The sequence below is a fragment of the Thamnophis sirtalis genome, unplaced genomic scaffold, assembly GCF_051295495.1.
Source record: "Thamnophis sirtalis isolate CommonGarterSnake01/CBP01778 unplaced genomic scaffold, rThaSir2_p1.2 scaffold_2, whole genome shotgun sequence".
NCBI lineage: Eukaryota > Metazoa > Chordata > Lepidosauria > Squamata > Natricidae > Thamnophis > Thamnophis sirtalis.
Genome location: NW_028261382.1, coordinates 73,882,007 through 73,900,576, shown reverse-complemented (window position 1 = coordinate 73,900,576; position 18,570 = coordinate 73,882,007). Strand labels below are relative to the sequence as shown.

Here is an 18,570-nt window from a genome sequence, read left to right as displayed (position 1 = left end):
TCCTTCCAACTTTGTTCATCTCTTAATTCTCTGAACTCAAAACCCTAACCCTCAAATACTGGCCTGATGGAAGATGCAGTCCAACTCCAATCCTCATCATCCCCACCCCACAGCAGGAGCGGAGAGGATGATGGAAGATGGAGTCCCACCTTTGCCCAGGACGCTGGGGGTTTTAGGCTTGTGCGCCCTCCCTGCCCCCTTCCCACACCTGGACTATTCAGAGCCACTCTCCAGCGGCCGCTTGCAGAAGCCCTGAGCCGACCCAACGGCGGCTGCCGCGTCTCTTAGGCGGGCCCGGAAGCCGGCGAGGCCGGGGTGACGCCGGCGAGAGCGCGCGGGTTGCGCAAGGCGAGGCGGCCTGGCCGAGCTCATCCGGGCTTTGCGCGCTCTTCGGCGGCTCTTTCGATGCCCTGCGGGGGACGCTGAGCCGGCCCAGCCGCGCTGGGGCTTCTCTTTCCCGGCCATGGCGGCGGCGGCGGCAACACTCCAAGAGGCTTCCGAGAGGTGCGTCTCCGGCCGGGCACTGGCGAGGGGTATTTGACCCGGATTCTGAGCCTTGCCCATCATCCCCAGCCAAAGGGGACCCCCCCCTTTCCCATCATCCCCAGCCAAAGGGGAGCCTCCCCACGGCCCGTGACACGCGCCTTTCCAGCCGGCCGTCTTTCCCCAAAGGCTGCTCGACCTTGGCGCAATCCAACCGGCTCCGTGGAGGTCGGAGGTTTGGAGAGGCTGATGGGCGCCTATGCTACCCTTCCCTCCCCAAAAGGCGAGCCCTTGGAGGGGACCAGGAGGCCGCCCTTTGGCCCTGAAAACGGGGCTCCGGACCGATTTGAGGGCCACCTATCTACCCTACCTAAGGTGGGGTGCGCGCGCCTTGGGAACGGCGTGGAGCCGGTCCCTGCGGTTTTTTTTCTTTTCGTTTTTGGAGAGCCAGACTGGAATGGAGCCCATTCAATGGCTTGGATGAATATGTTCTCGTCCCCATCATCCCCATCCAAAGGGGACCCCCCCTTCCCTATCATCCCCATCCAAAGGGAACTCCTTACCCATCATCCCCAGCCAAAGAAGACCTCTTGCCCATTATTCCCAGCCAAAGGGGACTCTCCCTTCCCTATCATCCCCAGCCAAAGGGGACCCCCTTCCTTATCATCCCCAGCCAAAGGGGACTCCTTGCCCATCATCCTCAGCCAAAAAGGAGCTCTTGCCCATCACCCCAGCCAAAGAGGACCTCTTGCCCATCATCCCCAGCCAAAGGGAACCCCGCCTTCCCCATCATCCCCAGCCAAAGGGAACCCCCTTCCCCATCATCTCCAGCCAAAGCGGAGCCTCCTCTGGCCTGGGACATACATCTTTCCCCCAAGGCTGCTCAACCTTGCATGGCCGTAGGGAGGTCTCAGAGGCTGATGGACACCTATGCTGCCTCCGCCCCCTCCCCAAAAGGCGAGCCCTTGGAGGGGACCAGGAGGTCGCCCCTTTGCCCTGCAAATGGGGTTGCGGACCGGTTTGGGAGCCACATGTCTGCCTTACATAATGTGGGGTGCACGTGCCTTGGAGTCAGCCTTCCACCGTGGGTGTTGTAATATAGATGCACGTGGGAACACAGTGGAATTGGTCCCTGCGGGTTTTTCTTGGCCAGATGTTGGGGAGCCTTTTTAGAGAACCAGAGTGGGATGGAGCCCATTCAGTGGCTTGTATGGATATATGTTGTCACTAGGATGGGGGTGGATGGGGTGGTGGTATTATTTTATTATGTTTATTATTATTTTATTATTATTATTATTTCTATCATTTTTATTTCTTTTTAAATATTTTTTTACATTTTGTTCTTATATAAACAATCCATCTTCAGGAGGCAACTGGACTTTCTTGTTTTTTTCTTTGAAGATTTTTCGCTTCTCTTCAGTTCTGACTGGATGGTGGGGCATGGAAGAATTGATATTCCTTGCAGACAGCTGGTCATTTGCATCCTTTTAGAGGGTCGTGGAAGTCCAGTTGCCTCCTGAAAAAGCACCTTTGGGACAACCACGAAGTAGATGACTGAGAATCTCTACCGACTTTTAACCATACAACTTGGGATAAACACCCTTTGAATGGTGTGGGAGGAGGAATAGATTTCCAGAGGAAAAACTGCAGACTACAGGAACCATTTGCACCACTCAGGTGACCCTGAGGACACAGATAAACCTCCAAGTGCTTCAATGACCCTCTAAAAGGATGCAAATGACCAGCTCTGTCTGCAGGGAATATAAATCCTTCCATTTCCCCACCATCCTGTCAGAGCTGAAGAAGCTTCTTGGATGGGAAGCGAAACATCTTCAAAAGAAAAAGCAAGGAAGTCCAGTTGCCTCCTGAAAAAGCACCTTTGAGACAACCCTGACCTGGATGACGGAGAATCGCTCCAGCCATTTAAGCTGGTTATTGAATTCCTCCGTTTTCTGGTTCATGCAGTGTACTGCACCACGAATTAACCAAAGAGTTTTGGATTGTGTATCATACCGAGCTACAGAAACTAACCATTGCATGGTTGGTGTGTATATGTGTGTGTGTGTGTGTGTGTGTGTGTGTGTGTGTGTTTTTGTGTGTTTGTAGATTTTCACGGGTGTAGGTATGCTGGTCTTGTTGTATTCGGGTCTTTTCCCATGTAAGATTGAGATTGTCTTGGCAACATTTTGACGAGGTCACACTCGCCATCCATAGATTGGTGTTTTGGGCTTAAAGCGTGGTCGGAGATGCCGTCTTTCTATAAATCTTGGTGGGGATGTGTGGAGTGCTGGCGTTGTTTCAGTAAGTGGATTGATTGGCTGTGTGGCTGCATCATGATTGGTAGATTGGTGCTGATTGGTGCTAGCTGTGTGTCCATTGTTTTGTGTTGTAACAGCCTGGGTGGTAGGTGGGGCTCGTTTGTCTGGAAACCAGCCCTGGTATACAAACGAGCCCCATCCACCACCCAGGCCGTTACAACACAAAACAACAATGGACACACAGCCAGCACCAATCAGCACCAATCTACCAATCATGATACAGCCACACAGCCAATCAATCCACTTACTGAAACAACGCCAGCACTCCACACACCCCCACCAAGAAAGACGGCATCTCCGACCACGCTTTAAGCCAAAAACACCAGCCCGAAGATAAATGTTGTGAAAACTTTACTGCTAGTTTTGACATGTAGTAATGTGCAACCTGATATGCAAACCCAGCACTTGAGTGGCAATATAGCAAGCTATGTTTTAACCTAGTGTGCAACCTAAATCCAGGCTTGTATGATTAGTTTATAGTTGAATGGACCTCAAAAAAGATACAGCAAATGAAGGTTCATATAATTATCATAGGTGGCTATTTCACACAAATTTAGCTTTCCCCACTCCTTCCACATGATTTATCTTTAAAATGAAAGAGTCATCTTAGACTTACTGAAAATATTATGGAAGTGTTCTCTTTCTGTTTTCTTTTCTAGGATTATAAGGTTTCGCTTTCTTCAATTATTTTCCTTTAATAGTGAGGATTTCTTCTTACGTGCATGGTAAAAGAAGTTAGTAAATTATTAACAAGAAAGCATTTCCTTGCCTTTCAATTCTGCAACTCCGTTAAATCAGGACACATGCTTGATTGAAAACTTCCCAATCCACGAAACAGCTAGATAAAAGATTCTTATACACAGTAGAAAAAAAGCCAGTAAATCATATCCTTTCCTCTGCCAGCATGAAGGCACATGAAGTTTTAATTCCCATCATGTTTTTTTTTTTTTAAATCATACTTCCCCTAATGTTTCTCAGCCATTTTAAGATGTATGGACTTCAACTCCCAGCATTGCTGGCAGGGAAATTCTGGGAGTTGAAGTCCATACATCTTTAAAATGGCTGATGTTGAGAAATACTAGTAAAAAAAAATTTTTCCCTGCGAAGCTGGATAACTCTTGGTTATTGACGTATAACTGACATTTTCATGCTGAGAATTTCTGGCTGTCAATTCCCACGGTTCTTGGGATTTCAGCTGAGAGAGCATAATGTTGAAACACGAAGTTCCCAATTCAAATGTCACGTTTGCAGTTTTCAAGGCCGTCTCCATCTTCACAGTCACAGCCTTCAGTTGACTGACTATATATATGTGTGTCTGTGTGTGTTAGATTTGTGCTGATAAATAAATAAAGGGAGACTAGTATAGATCTATTTCAAGCTATTTAGCTCTCATCAGCTAGCCATACCCTTACTGGGATTCGAACCTGGGCTGCATTACATATTAGGCAGATGTGTTAACCACTAAGACACATACATATATCTATACACATACACACACACACGCACACACACAACCTGTGCTTCACAACCAAACTACGTGATAGGGCTATGCAGGAGGAATTCAGTTCACAATCTGTTGGCTCAATAGTGGTCTTTGATTGAAACACGTAAGGGAATATTGCTCCTGCCGCCTTGAGTCCGGAAGCAGTTCCATAGGTGGATGGCGTAGACATCTTGGTGAGGTACCAACGTTTAGTACTGCAAGGAGCCCCAGACGGCTCCTGAGTGAAGGAGTGGAATATCTGCCAGTTTGAACTGAGGTAACAGAATGTGAGGCAACTGACAGTTGGAACAGAGTTCTTTTCAGGTGGGGAGGGGGAGTAGAACTCCTTAGCATCAGAACGTGTTAATTAGTGTATAAGAAACACTAATTATCTGTTGGTCATTTCGAAAAATCCTTTCTTAGCGAGCACCTAGAAGCCAAGAATTTCAAGCTTGTAGGCTTTATGGTTCTGGAGATTTCATGAGTCAGTGGTACTTTACTTTTATATATATTGATTACATCACATTTATTGGTGTACATATTATGACATACATTGGTCAACTGAAGGCGGTGAAGATGCTTAGTAATCCTACCTTCTCTTTTTCCCACAATAACAACCCTGTGAGGTGGATTGGGCTGAGAGAGAATGACAAGCCCAAAGTCACTCAGCTGGCTTTCATGCCTATGGTGGGACCAGAACTCACAGCCTCCTGGTTTCTAGCCTCCTGCCTTCGCCTCTGGACTCTTAATAAAACCTACTAATGCAAAAAACGGCTGAGATAGAGCTCAAAATCATGAGACTATGTGTGGCAAAACCGGGATATGTTGGGTGTATCTCGTTTCAAGTTCACACCCCCGTGCCTAAGGCGTGGTTCCAAACTTGTGAGACTAGCTTTGATATCAACATTTTTCAGCCCTAGAGTTCATGTAGATTATTATCATTATTATAATGGGTTTGTTTGGGATGCTTTGCAACTTTTCATTAATACGGGAAACCGGCTTCACTTCAGAAGCAGATTCAGGAAGGCAGATCCCATTCTTTGTACGTTGATCTCGGACCAGTTGGTTGTTTAGATTTGGCACCGCTCCATGCCCAGTCTGTTGATCTACTTTGGACTATGTACCAATAAAGGGAGAATAGTTTGGGCTTGAAATAAGGTGTCCTTGGTGCTCTCTGTACTTGGTTGTTTTCTTGCAGACATTTCATTACTCAAACTGGTAACCTCATCCATGCTCATATTTCTGATGATGATGGTACCAGATCATTTGTATGATTTGGTATCTACCCATATTTTTGGGAGTATAAGACGCTCCGAAGTATAAGACGCACCTAGATTTTGGGGAGGAAAACAAGGGAAAAAATATCTGCCTCTGTCTCTCAGCAATTTGCCTCCTTACAACAAACAATACAGACAATATACACTGTTCGTAGTGTTATATTTCAGACTATACTTGTACAGATGCTGTTAAAATTGATGTGCTTTTTGGAAGTATAGTTATTCTCTGCTATTTACTTTTTAAACAATAGCACTGGGCCTCTTCAGATCAAGCATTTATTTTAAAAAGCTTTTTTTTTACTGTCTAGAACAATAATAAAGCAGTCTTTAATAAATAAATCTAATCATTTGAACATTCTATAGGCATTTATAATTGTTGACTTACCTCCTTGCAGCAAACAGCCTGATTAGCACAAGAAAAAAAATCTGCCTCCCAGCAATTTGACACTTGGAGCAAACAGCAAGTTTCACTTTCAATTTCTCCCTATCATCAGCTGTTACAGGCTGCAGGGATTGCTATAGCTTATTGATGCCTCTGCAAGCCCCCCCCCCTTTGCTGCAAAGAGGTAAATTGCTGGGAGGCAGAGGCCAAAGGGTGGGGAATGGTGGGTGGGTGGGGCTACTTTCAGTGTATAAGACACACCCAAATTTTCACCCTCTGGGGGGGGGAAAGGTGCGTCTTATACTCTGAAAAATATGGTACATGATTTTTGCCCAGTCTCTGCCTCATTTTGGCAGTATAACATATTATTGAAAAGCCAAAAATGTTTACAGATCAAGGATTGTGCATACAGTGGGACCTCACATACTGAACGGCTCGGACCACGAACAATTTGGGTGCCGACTAAAAAATCCACTAAATGTTTTACTGACTTCACAAACACATCCTCGGGTGCCGAATAAACACAGCCGCGGCAATTTCCCCTGCTGTACCACTTTTTGTGTGTGCGCACATGTGCATTTTGTCTTGCTTCTGGTCACGACCAAATTGGGCACTGACCAACAATGGTCTGTACCTGAAGTCCCACTCTGTTTTAACAAGACCCTTCAAGCTGTAGCTGTCAATTTCCCTGCCAGGCATTTGGCAATTGAGGGATTTTTTTTTCTGGAAGCAAGAGTTCTCAGGTGCCAAAAGTTAACCAGAACAGGTTAAAAAAAAACAACAAGCCTTTTACTAGTATAGTTTTTTTAAATATTTTTTTTATTTTTAATTTAAAACAAATACAACATCCTTCTTTACATGCTGTAGAAAGTGTATCAGTTTGTTACAAAAAGGCTTTAGTGCATCTCTTCCACAGTCTGCAAACATAATTCATATTAACTCAAGCATTTTAACTCAAATATTTGTACATGTCACCATCATCATATATCCATTTTCATTTGACTATAATTTTTTAAGCGTCCTTCATCGTAAAATATACCAAGATTTAATACATAACCACATACTGGTCTTTCAATTACTATTTCTAAAATCCTCCAGTAACACTAAGTTCTATTCTAGCTAAACATCCATAATATTTAATAACAAAGATTTCTAATCCTGCTTTCCAAATCACTGTTTAAAATTTACATCCTGTTTCCTTATGTTATACCCATATCTATATATATGTTGTTATTCTTATCCCTCCTTTATTTGACTATATCCTGTATCATAACATTTTCTCCCTAATAATCAAAATTTTAACTGTATCTAACTTGGTTCCTTTTTTATTAACCTTTATATATAATCGAAAGGGATTTCTAATCTTCCTTACATGGGTACCATTCAATATTCATATCCAATTATACTTATCATAACATTACACATTGTATACATTAATAACATTATCAATTATTTATTTAAAATGTATCTATTGTCAATAAATTTCACTACGTTTAACTAGTTTTAAATTATATTCTTCCATTTATCAATCTGTATCTTTCCAATAGCAAAACAGTCTCATATCTTCTGCCGTTTGTGGTGCCAGTCCACTAATCATCTCCTTGATCAACTTTGTATGGACTTCTCTTAGAAACTCCTGGCTAATAAGATCTCTCTTGTAGTCTTGATGCCCTTCTTCTGTTTCCTTAGTCAACTTATCTTTGATTGTCAGTAGTGTTATCAATGTTATTGCTAATAAAATTTCTCTCTTTAAATCAATAGATTCTTTGGTTTTTTCTTCTTCTGTATCTTGCCCTCTGGGATAAATTTCCCCTCCATTTAATTCCTCTTTCAGTATTCTACTCTTTCCATTTTCAGAGACAAACCAATCACCATAAATATCAGCAAATTTAATCTCTTTATATTCATTTTCCACTTCAATTTTTTGGATTTTAACTACCACATTTTCCATTTGATAGACATCCTCAACTTCTTCATCATATTTTGCTCTTATATGCTCTAAGTCTTCCAGCTTCTTCTCTATCCTCTCATATGTATTTGATAATTTCTGTATTTCTGAAAATATATTTTGCAAGCTTAAAATTTCTGTTTGCTTTTGAAATTGTGCTATTATATCCAGCTAACAAACATAGCTGCTCTAGCTTGGAAGGTTAATAAAATTAAGCATAGATTCACAAAAACGTTTTGTTTTCACTTTTCTCTATTTAGAGATATACTTCAAAGGGACATCTGTATCACTCTCTATAACCAAGCAGTGAGATTTTGTAGTGCCAAGCCAAAACAATCAGTGAAGAAAAAAAAAGTGTTCCATTTCCAATACACAAACCTTCCAGCCTCCGAGTAGCAGTGTTATTGTTGCAAATTTCCTTATTTCTTTTTGTATCTTTTTTGTATTTCAAGTTAGAAAAAAGAGTGCAGTTTTTAAATGGGTTAGAAGAACACCCACAGTAATGAAAGAGGAAAATTTTAGACCATAAATTACAGAGAATAAAAGAAAAAATAGAAGAAAACTTAAGCCCAGCCTCCATTTCTCTCTCTCTCTCTCTCTCTCTCTCTCTCTTTCTCTCTCTCTCCCTCTCTCCCCCTCTCTCTCCCTCTCTCTCTCTCTCTCTCTCTCTCTCTCTCTCTCTCTCTCTCTCTCTCCCAGTTCCATTCCCTCTTCCCCCTCAGAGCTCTCAGGTTGCCTTGATTTGCACTGACTCCCAACCTCCTCCTCTGATTTGGCTTTGCACCTTGTATAACGAACTTAAATGCGATCTTCAGGGTACAATCACTCAGCATTCCTTCAAAGCTTCCCTTCTCCTTTTCTCTCTCTTTGTCTCCCAGGCATTGCTGGGTGTGTTTTGCCACCGAAGGCGATGACCGGTCGGCAGAGTGGGTCTGTCCTTGTCGTTGCAAAGGATCCACCAAGTGGATCCACCAGGCCTGCCTCCAGCGATGGCTGGATGAGAAGCAAAAGGGGAACAGTATCGGCAGCGTGAATTGTCCCCAGTGTGGAACTGAGTACTGCATTGTCTTCCCCAAAGTAGGTGAGTACAGAGCTGGCCCAACCACCGCCGGATAAATGAACCCATTTGGCTGCAGCGGATTCAAATGCTAAATAAACACTGTATTTCCTCCAAGAGTCATAAAAACCAACCTGTTGTGGCCCACCAGTGACCAGTGGAGCTGGCAGCAGTCAGACAGTGAGGAGATTGGGGAGGAACCTGGGCCAATCCTGGAGTCTGGAGAAGGCTCTGACGAGGGCTCTGTGTTGAAGGCAGAGATGGGGCCAGGGACGTATGCCTGTTATCAGCTGCCTTCGGAGTCGGAGATCAGTGGGGCAGAAGAACAGCTGGAGCCTGTTCCCAGTGTGCGCATGCGCAGAGCTACCAGGAGAAGGGAACAGCTAAGGAACAAGGGCCGACTCAGCAGTAAAGGTACTGGTGGGTGGTGAATGGCCCCTCCCACTGGGAATAAAAAAGAGCAAATACGTCCATCTGGAACAGGCTCCAGCTGTTCTTCAGCTGGTAACTGGCATAGGGCTCTGGCCCCATCTCTGCCTCAGACACAGAGCCCTCATCAGAGCCTTCCCCAGACTCCAGGACTGGCCCATCTTCCTCCCCATCCTCATCATGTCCAACTCTGCTGCCAGATCTGCTGGCCGCTGGTGGGCCACAACATGAAGCTCACAAGGAACTATTTCCTCTCCCTCCCATGCTCCACTGGTTCACAAAGCCAGAAAGGTTGGCAACTTCTGTTCTACAGACTGGCCTCTGGTCAACAAGGACTTCTTCTGATGCTTGGTCATCTCTTTGCAGGACCCGTGGTCTATTTCCTGCAGCAAGTGGACCGGATTTTATCCAAAGTCAGCCCTTTTGCTGCTGCTGGCATTGTGGTTGGGACACTCTACTGGTCGGCAGTGACTTATGGAGCTGTGACTGTGATGCAGGTAAGACTTGGCGTGCCCACAGGAGAGGCTGCCCTCCCATCAAAGCCCATCAGCAGAGACCCCCCCCCCAAAAATCATTATGTTGGTCTGCAGAACATGATGGAAGCCAGAGCATTAGTTGATGAAATGGCAGGGTAAAAAAAAAACTGTTGGAGAATTGGTATTCTCCATCACATTAATCTTCTGGATACCTTGTGGAGATCTTGATAATGCAGATAAGATCCCATTCAAACTTTAACTTTCAAACTTTAATGGTATTTGTATGCCGCCCACTCCCTAGGGACATTCAGAGGAAGGTAAGGGGCGATTTGGAGCCTTGAAGCTAAACCACAAACCACGTTTTAAGTTTTGCAAGGAAGTTTATGCTGGTAAATGAGGTTTGGGGGAATGAAGAAATACACTGTATATGCCACATTCTTTGTGGCTTCACTCCCCGGTCATCTTCTGACCTAAGCTTCCTGAGACAGTACAAAGCACACGCATAGTCCCCCAAACCCTCTTTTTGTTTCAACGGCTGTGAATTGTTTATTCATAGCCTGTAATGAGTCCCAAATAGTTTGTAAAGAGTCCGACAGAAGTCTGCCAAAGTCTTTCAGGATAAGGCTGATAAGCTTCCACCTTTATCTCTCTTGAAACGCTACCAAAGACCTAATTGCCAATTAGCTTTGCAAGGCCACACGGAGCAAAGAGTCCGAACAGAGCTTCAGAATATAAACCGACCAGAACAGACAAAGTTGCTTCCTGCAAAGGCTCACGTGCCTTTGCTCCTCCTTTATGTCTTCTTGGAGGGGCCAATCATCTCCAAGCCTTACTCCCAAGTTCTCCCTTCTGTCTTAACTGTTCTTGCCTTCTGGCAGCTCTGTGCATGAGCACACTGGGAACAGAGGGAGCCTATTCCTCTGCCTCACTGCTGTCTGACACCAGAGGCTCTGGAGGCAGCACATAACTCCCAGATGGCCCTGGCCCCCTCTCTGCCTCCGACGCAGAGCCCTCATCCAAGCCTTCCCCAGATTCCAGGACTGGCCCTTGTTCCTCTCTAACCTTCTCACTATCCTACTCTGCTGCCAGCTCTCTGCAGGCTACCTGCAGATCACAACAGATCACACATCTTGCCTCTGTCTGCCACACCCCTCCAGGCTCCACCCCTTACCTGTCAGATAACACCTTAGCCACATCTCCAAGTCAACTGGACTTCCTTGTTTTTTTTTTTTGTTTTTTTTAAATTATTTTTATTTTTTGGTTACATAGACAACAATGGGAAGGGAGAGGATGGAGAGAAAAAAAGGGGGGGGGAGGGAAAACCCATCTTCACATACAATATGTCGTTTAATCACAGGTGTATCCCTACTAAGTTTATACATCCCGTATCTCTCTATTGTATATTTAATAAGCACCACAATAAGCTAGGGTTTAGAAAACAAGAAACAACAAAGTAAAACAAGGGAGAGAGGAAAAAAAAAAAAGGGTAGGGGGGGGCAAAAAGGACAAAAAAAAAGAAAAAAAAAGTTCCAGAAGAGGAGGGGAAAAGAGGGGAAAAAAAAAAAGGATGGGGGGAGGGGGGAAGGCCAAAAAGGACAAAAAAGGTCCAAAAAGGAAGGGGAAAAAAAACAAAAAACAAAAACAAACAAACAAACAAAAAAAAAAAAAGAAAAAAAAAACCATCATCACATGCAGCATGTCGTTTGATTACGGTTGTTTTAACATCTACATCTTCAAATAATGTTTACCATCTCAGATATTTCCTCTAATGTAACTAAAGGTCTCATTTTCCTTCTACCATATATATTCAGTTAGCATTAGCATTGTTTTCCCCCAGAGAATATACTTCTATTCATTGTTAACCTTGCATTTCATACCTTCAAACAGAGATCTTATTCCTTCATTGTTCAACAAGGCATCGCTGCCTATATATACCAGTTTTCATTTGTTCCCCTACTAGAATTACCTTATCAGCAGCGAAATATCATTATAATAAATTCTTAACCTTATACATTATATCACCAGACCTTATATTAGTACTTCCTTATATCATTGTTGAATTATTTCACAGCATAATTATATCATCATTTACTTTTTCCAATTAAAGCATAAGTATATCATTTTTCATTTCCAAAATTTTGTTCTTTTTCCCTTAGCCATTGATAAAACAGGTCCCATATCTTATAAAATTGTTCATCCTCTTGCTCTCTAATTTCAAATGTCAATTTACTCATTTCGGCACAGTCCATTATTTTTCGAATGATTTCTTCCTCTTTTGGTATTGTTTCATTTTTCCAGTTTTTTGCAAATACAATTCTGGCTGCTGTTACAACATTTACAATCAAATATTTTAAGTCTTTGTTGTAGGTTTCTGGTAAAATTCCCAATAAAAAGACCTCTGGTTTAAAGTCTATTTGTTTATGTATCATTTTCTCCAACCACATGTGGATTTTAGTCCAGTATCTTTTGGCTTCAGTGCAAGTCCACCACATGTGGTAGTATGAGCCAGGTATCTGGTGACATTTCCAACACTTTTCTGATTTATTCTTAAACATTCTTGCGATTCTGGTCGGGGGTAGATGCCACCTATAAAACATCTTATACAAGTTTTCTCTATATGCAGTAGACATTGTCATTTTGTAATTTTGAGACCACAATTTCTGCCAATTCTCTAAATCAATCCCATACTTAAAATTTTTCCCCCAAGCAATCATAGTTTCTTTAACTTGTTCTTCATGCAATTTAAACTCCAATAAATATCCATATAGTTTTTTAATTACTTTTTCATCGGTACCTGTTAGAATTTTATCTAGCTCAGTCATTTTATTATATAGACCTTTAGTTTTTCTATCTTCATTATATCTAGATTGTATCTGTACATATGAATACCAGTTCATTTCCATCCCTTCTTGCTTCAACTCTTGACTAGATTTGAGCTCACCCTCTGCATTCAATAATTCTATATATCTAACTGTTTGTTCCTTTTTATGTATTATCGGATACGAGAATGCTTCAATTGTTGATGTCCAGACTGGAATTTTTAAATAATGTAATTTTTTAATCTTTTCCCAATTTAACAACAGTGCCTCCCTTATATAATGTCTTCTAAAGTAACCATGTGGTTTAGTTCCCTTATACCATAAGAAGGCATGCCATCCCAACAACAAATCATGACCTTCTACGTTCAATAATCTAGAGTTTTTTAATGATATCCACTCCTTAATCCACATCAGGTTTGCTGCCTGATAGTATAGCTCCCAATCGGGTAAACCAAAACCTCCTCTTGATCTAACATCTTGTAGTAATTTAAGCTTTATTCTAGCTTTTTTCCCTTGCCAAATAAATTTCAAAACTATTTTATTTAAGTCTAGAAAAAAATCCTTACCCAGTCTAATTGGGATTGTCTGAAACAGATATAAAATTCTAGGTAGAATGTTCATTTTAATTGTAGAAATTCTTCCCATCATTGATAAATGCAAGTTTCCCCATTTCTCCAAATCGATTGCTATTTGTCGTTTTAATCTGGTATAATTATCCTCTTTAAGAGTGCTACATCTAGGCGATAAATGTATCCCCAAATATTTAATTTTATTTGTGTTTTGAATCTGCAACATTTCTGACAACTGAACCTTTTGTGTAGCTGGGATATTCTTTGTCATGATCTTTGTTTTATCTTTGTTTATTTTCAAGCCTGCTACTTCTCCATATTCCTCTATTCTTTCTAACAATTTGGGTGCAGTTTCTAATGGGTCAATAGTTCCTTGTTTTTTCTTTTGAAGACATTTCGCTTCTCATCCAAGAAGCTCTGACTGGGTGGTGGAGAATGGAAGGATTGATACTCCTTGCAGACAGCTTGTCATTTGCATCCTTTTAGCGGATCGTTGAGGCCATCTGGAGTTTTATTTGTGTCCTCAGGGTTACCTGAGTGGTGCTCCTGGTTCCTGCAGTCTGCCATTTTTTCCTGTGGAATGGAAAAAGCACCTTTGGGAGCCCAAGGCTAGTCCAACTCCTAATCCTCCACCCACCCACTTGCCTCTTGATCTCCACAGGTAGTTGGCCATAAGAAGGGCCTGGATGTGATGGAGCGAGCCGACCCCCTCTTCCTGCTCATGGGGCTGCCCACCATTCCGGTCATGCTAGTACTGGGCAAGATGATCCGTTGGGAAGACTACATCCTTCGGGTGTGGCGGAAATACTCTAGCAAGCTCCAGGTCCTGCATTCCTGGGTTCCAGGTTGGTATGTGGTTCCCCTTTTGAGACCTGGGCTCCTGCTTTGAGGGGATAAGGACAGGGAGGGTGGAGGGGGATGGAGCTGAATTTTTTGCAGGCTGAGAGAAATCTGGAAGTGTTTGTGTGTGTGAGAGAGAGAAAAAATAGTGTGTCAAAGATGGCAGCAGAATCCTCCTTGGCGGCGAGTTTGATTCATGAGAACAGTGTTTCTCAACCTCGCCAACTTGAAGATGTGTGGACTTCAGCTCAGACTAACAGAGTTGGAAGGGACCTTGTAGGTTATCTAGTCCAACCCCCCCACCCACCCACACCCAGGCAGGAGACCCATCACCAGTTCTGACAAATGGCAGTCCAGGCTCTTCTTGAAAGCCTCCAGGGATGAAGCTGTCACAACTTCTGAAGGCAACTTCTGTTCCATTGGATATAAAATACCAGAGTTGGAAGGGACCTTGGAGGTCATCTAGTCCAACCCCCCCCCCCAAAGCAGGAGACCCTACACCATTTCTGACAGATGGCAGTCCAGTCTCTCCGTGAAAGCCTCCAGGGATGAAGCTCCCACAACTTCCGAAGGCAACTTCTATTCCATGGGTTGATTGTTCTATCAGGAAATTCTTCCTTATTTCCAGGTTGAATCTCTCCTTGGTCAGTTTCCATCCATTATTCCTTATCTGGTCTTCAGGTGCTTTGGAGAATAGCTTGACCGCATCCTCTCTGTGGCAGCCCCTCAAATACTGGAGGAATGCTATCATGTCTCCCCTGATCCTTCTCTTCACTAGACTAGCCATACCCAGTTCCTGTAACTGTTCTTCATATGTTTTACTCTCCAATCCGCTTTGGACTAGAAGAAGTCCTGCTCAAGCAGGAAACCCTACCCCGTTTCTGACAGATGAAGAAGGGAAGTTGGGAACAGAGTGCATAAGGAAAGAGAAGGAAAGAGAGGAAAGAAGAAGAAAGGCGAAGGAAGAGGGAAGGAAAAAGAAGGAAAGGAAGGAACTAGGTTATAATGAGAGGGAGGCAGAATCTGAGAGAAGTCCTCCCTTAGCATTTGGCCACCACAGATGCCCCCACCCCCCAGGTCAAACAGAACCCGATGCAGCCCTCAATGAAATCACATTTGACACCCCTTCTTTAGAGTGATCTCTTCTCCTGGCTTTTTTTTTCCTCCTCAGGATCCAACCGTACGATCCCATCGATACCTCTGGCCGAGTCACGCTACCAGAGCGACCACCTTTCCATCTCGCGCACCTTGTGTGGGGCCCTGGTGTTCCCAACTATTGCCAGCCTTGTGGGCCGGGTCACATTTCGGAGAGTCAACTCCAACCTCCAGCGTACTATCCTGGTGAGTCAGGAGAGGAAGCCATGATGGGCAGCATTCAATGCTTGCCTTGCCTTCCAGGGAACTGGTCCCAGTTCATCACAACTGCATGCAATAAGGAATGTCTGTCTTTTCCTACTGAGCAATTCTCTCTCCCCTCCCTTCCTCTCCCTCTCCCTCTCTGTCTCTCATAAACACACATAAACACTGTTCTGGCCCATCTCCCCAAACACAACAAACCCTCCGACGTGAACTCAAAATATTCCTTTATTGGGAATGTGGGCAATCAGGACAAAAAAGTCTCGCTCACCGCAGGCTAATCGCAGGCTTGTCCGTCCGGAAGATGAATAGTTGTCTGCCACATCTATTCATCTCCCCCCTTGCCTTTTATTCCCTAGGGTGGGGCTTCGATAGCAGTGGTGGCTCTTCCACCCCAAGGACCGGCCCATAGATTTCCACTGCTCTCCTCTGCCTTCTGCGGATGTGCATGTGCATGTCAGGCGCTGGACCCAGATGTTCCTCCTCTTCCTCATCAGCCACCTCCAGACTTGGGGGCTGTTGACGTGCCATCTGAGGGCTGATGGATGGCCCAGGCTCCACCTCTGTCTCTCTCCCTCCCTCCCTCTGCAAGCTCCATTCTCTCTTCCCCCTCAGAGCTCTCAGGTTGCCTTGATGCTGACCCTGACTCTCACACCTCCTCCTCCTCTGATTCGGCTGCTGGAGATCTTGGAGATCTTCTAGTCCAACCCCCTGCCTAGACAGGAAACCCTACACCAATTAGACAAATGGTTATCCAACATCTTCTTAAAAACATCCAGTGTTGGAGCATCCACAACCTCTGGAGGCAAGTTGTTCCACTGATTAATTGTTCTAACTGTCAGGAAATGTCTCCTCAGTTCTAAGTTGCTTCTCTCCTTGATTAGTTTCCACCCATTGCTTCTTGTCCTGCTCTCAGGTGCCTTGGAGAATAATTTGACTCCCTCTTCTTTGTCGCAGCCTCTGAGATATTGGAAGATTGCTATCGTGTCTCCCCTACTTCTTCTTTTCATTAAACTAGACATAGCCAGTTCCTGCAACTGTTCTTCAGATGTTTTAGCCTCCAGTCCCCTCATTACTTTGGTTGCTCTTCTCTGTCCTCTTTCTAGAGTCTCCACATCTTTTTTACATCTGGCAACAAAAACTGAATGCAGCATTCCAAGTGTGGCCTTACCATTAACACTTCATGTGATCTTGACTTGTATGGCTGGTTCCTAACAAGCTGCGGATCGATACTAGTCTGCAGACCAGAATCAGGGACACCTGCTTTAGAGTGTTCCCGTTATTCTTGCAGTCTTGATCTGATTGCTTTAAATTTAGTCAGCTGGGATTGTAAAGGTTGAAGACCGCCATCTTGGCGAGCACTCAAATGAAGGATAATCCACTCTGTTATTTAATTTGCTTCCCTTCTCTTCTAGTGTCTATCTAGTGCATCAGATAGAAAGTCCCTACAGATAATAGTGAGGACAACCGAGAAGATTATAGGAAGCTCCCTTCCCTTTATTCAGGACGCTGCTTATGAGCGCTATGTGCTTAGAGCTCAAATTCACAAGATTCATTTTTCTCGCCATAAACATGTATACATCCAAACCAGACATGTTTCTATGTGTCATATAATATATGTGGGTATATACATTATTTATTTATTTATTTATTTATTTATCTTGTCATGTTAATGTAGTGTAAAATTGGAGGTGGTAACCCTTTGAGGATGGGATACGGTGGCTCAGTGACTAAGACGCTGAGCTTGTCGATCACAAAGTCGGCAGTTCAGCAGTTCGAATCCCTAGCGCCGCATAACGGAGTGAGCTCCCATTACTTGTCCCAGCTTCTGCCAACCTAGCAGTTCAAAAGCATGTAAAAAATGCAAGTAGAAAAATAGGGACCACCTTTGGTGGGAAAGGAACAGTGTTCCGTGTGCCTTCAGCGTTGAGTCATGCCGGTCACATGACCATGGAGATGTCTTCAGACAGCGCTGGCTCTTCGACTTTGAAACGGAGATGAGCACCGCCCCCTAGAGTCGGGAACGACTAGCACATATGTGCCAGGGGAACCTTTACCTTTAACCCTTTGAGAGCGGTATGCAATGAATTTTTTAATGTATGCCAGTTAGTTTACATTCAAAGTGGCAATAAAGTTTATTCTATTCTTTTCCCTTCTCTCTCGGTAGGGTGGCATTGCATTCGTGGCCATCAAGGGGGCATTGAAAGTTTATTTCCGCCAACAGCAGTACTTAATCCAAGCCAACCGGCGCATCCTTAACTTTGTGGAGAAAGAGGAGGTGGAAAAGGACTTGGCTCAGCCTGAGGAAGACAGCAGCAGCGAAGTGGGGCTCAGCTAGAAAGTACAGTCATGGCTTCTGCAGATCCCTTCATCCCCCTATTCCAGAATAACCGAATTCTCCTCTAAAAGAGATTGTAGCTCACCCAGTGTCCCTTTTGAAGCAAGTGCCTTTTGGGCAACCCAGATGTGGCTGCTTTGTGTTGTGGGGAGAGGTTGACCTGAAGTTGGGTGACCCAAATATCTGCAGTCTTCCCTTACCAGTAAACAATGCTCATTTCCAAGCAGGTTCCATTTGTTTGTGTATGTGTTCTGATCAGCTGCTTCTCACTCGCTCTGTGCCATCTTCTGTCTTCACTCCAGTCTGAATCCCACCTAGAATCTGTCCCACGATCTCTGTTCATAAATCATAATTTCAATAAAGCAGTCATCAGCTGCTCCTTCCGTCTAGGCGGAATTCCTGGTACGGTTTTTCTTGTTGAAGAACGATGCTGGGTTATAATATGTTCATGTTTGGTAGGGGAAGGGGGTGGGTCCGTGGGAGTAAAAATGGTGGCCATAATAACTACGCAAACACAGGGTTGTTGTTTTTTTGCATGCATTGCAATGTGAAACGGGACTGTTAAATCCCGTGCTCCTGTTGTGACCTAGGCTTCCTGCTTCAGAAAAAAGCACACGCTTAGTCCCCCAAACCCTTTTTTTATTTCAAAGGCTGTGAATTATGTTCGTTCGCAGTCCGTAATGAGTCCAAAATAGTCGTAAAGAGTCCTACAGTAGGCTGCCAAAGTCTTTCGAGATAAGGCTGATAAGCACCCACCTTTATTTTCCTTGAAACGCTGCCAAAGACACTTAATGG

At 43.9% G+C, this 18,570-nt stretch overlaps 1 protein-coding gene across 1 annotated transcript; it reads left to right on the top strand.

The window, feature by feature from the left end:
- Window positions 1-338: 338 nt before the first annotated feature.
- Window positions 339-18,171, top strand: LOC106550326 (E3 ubiquitin-protein ligase MARCHF5). Its single transcript, XM_014068221.2, has 6 exons — window positions 339-504; window positions 8,770-8,972; window positions 9,744-9,874; window positions 13,903-14,086; window positions 15,253-15,422; window positions 17,605-18,171. Exons 1-6 carry the CDS (start codon window positions 464-466, stop codon window positions 17,773-17,775), a joined length of 900 nt encoding a protein of 299 aa, XP_013923696.2. The 5' UTR covers window positions 339-463; the 3' UTR covers window positions 17,776-18,171.
- The last annotated feature ends 399 nt before the right edge of the window (window positions 18,172-18,570 follow it).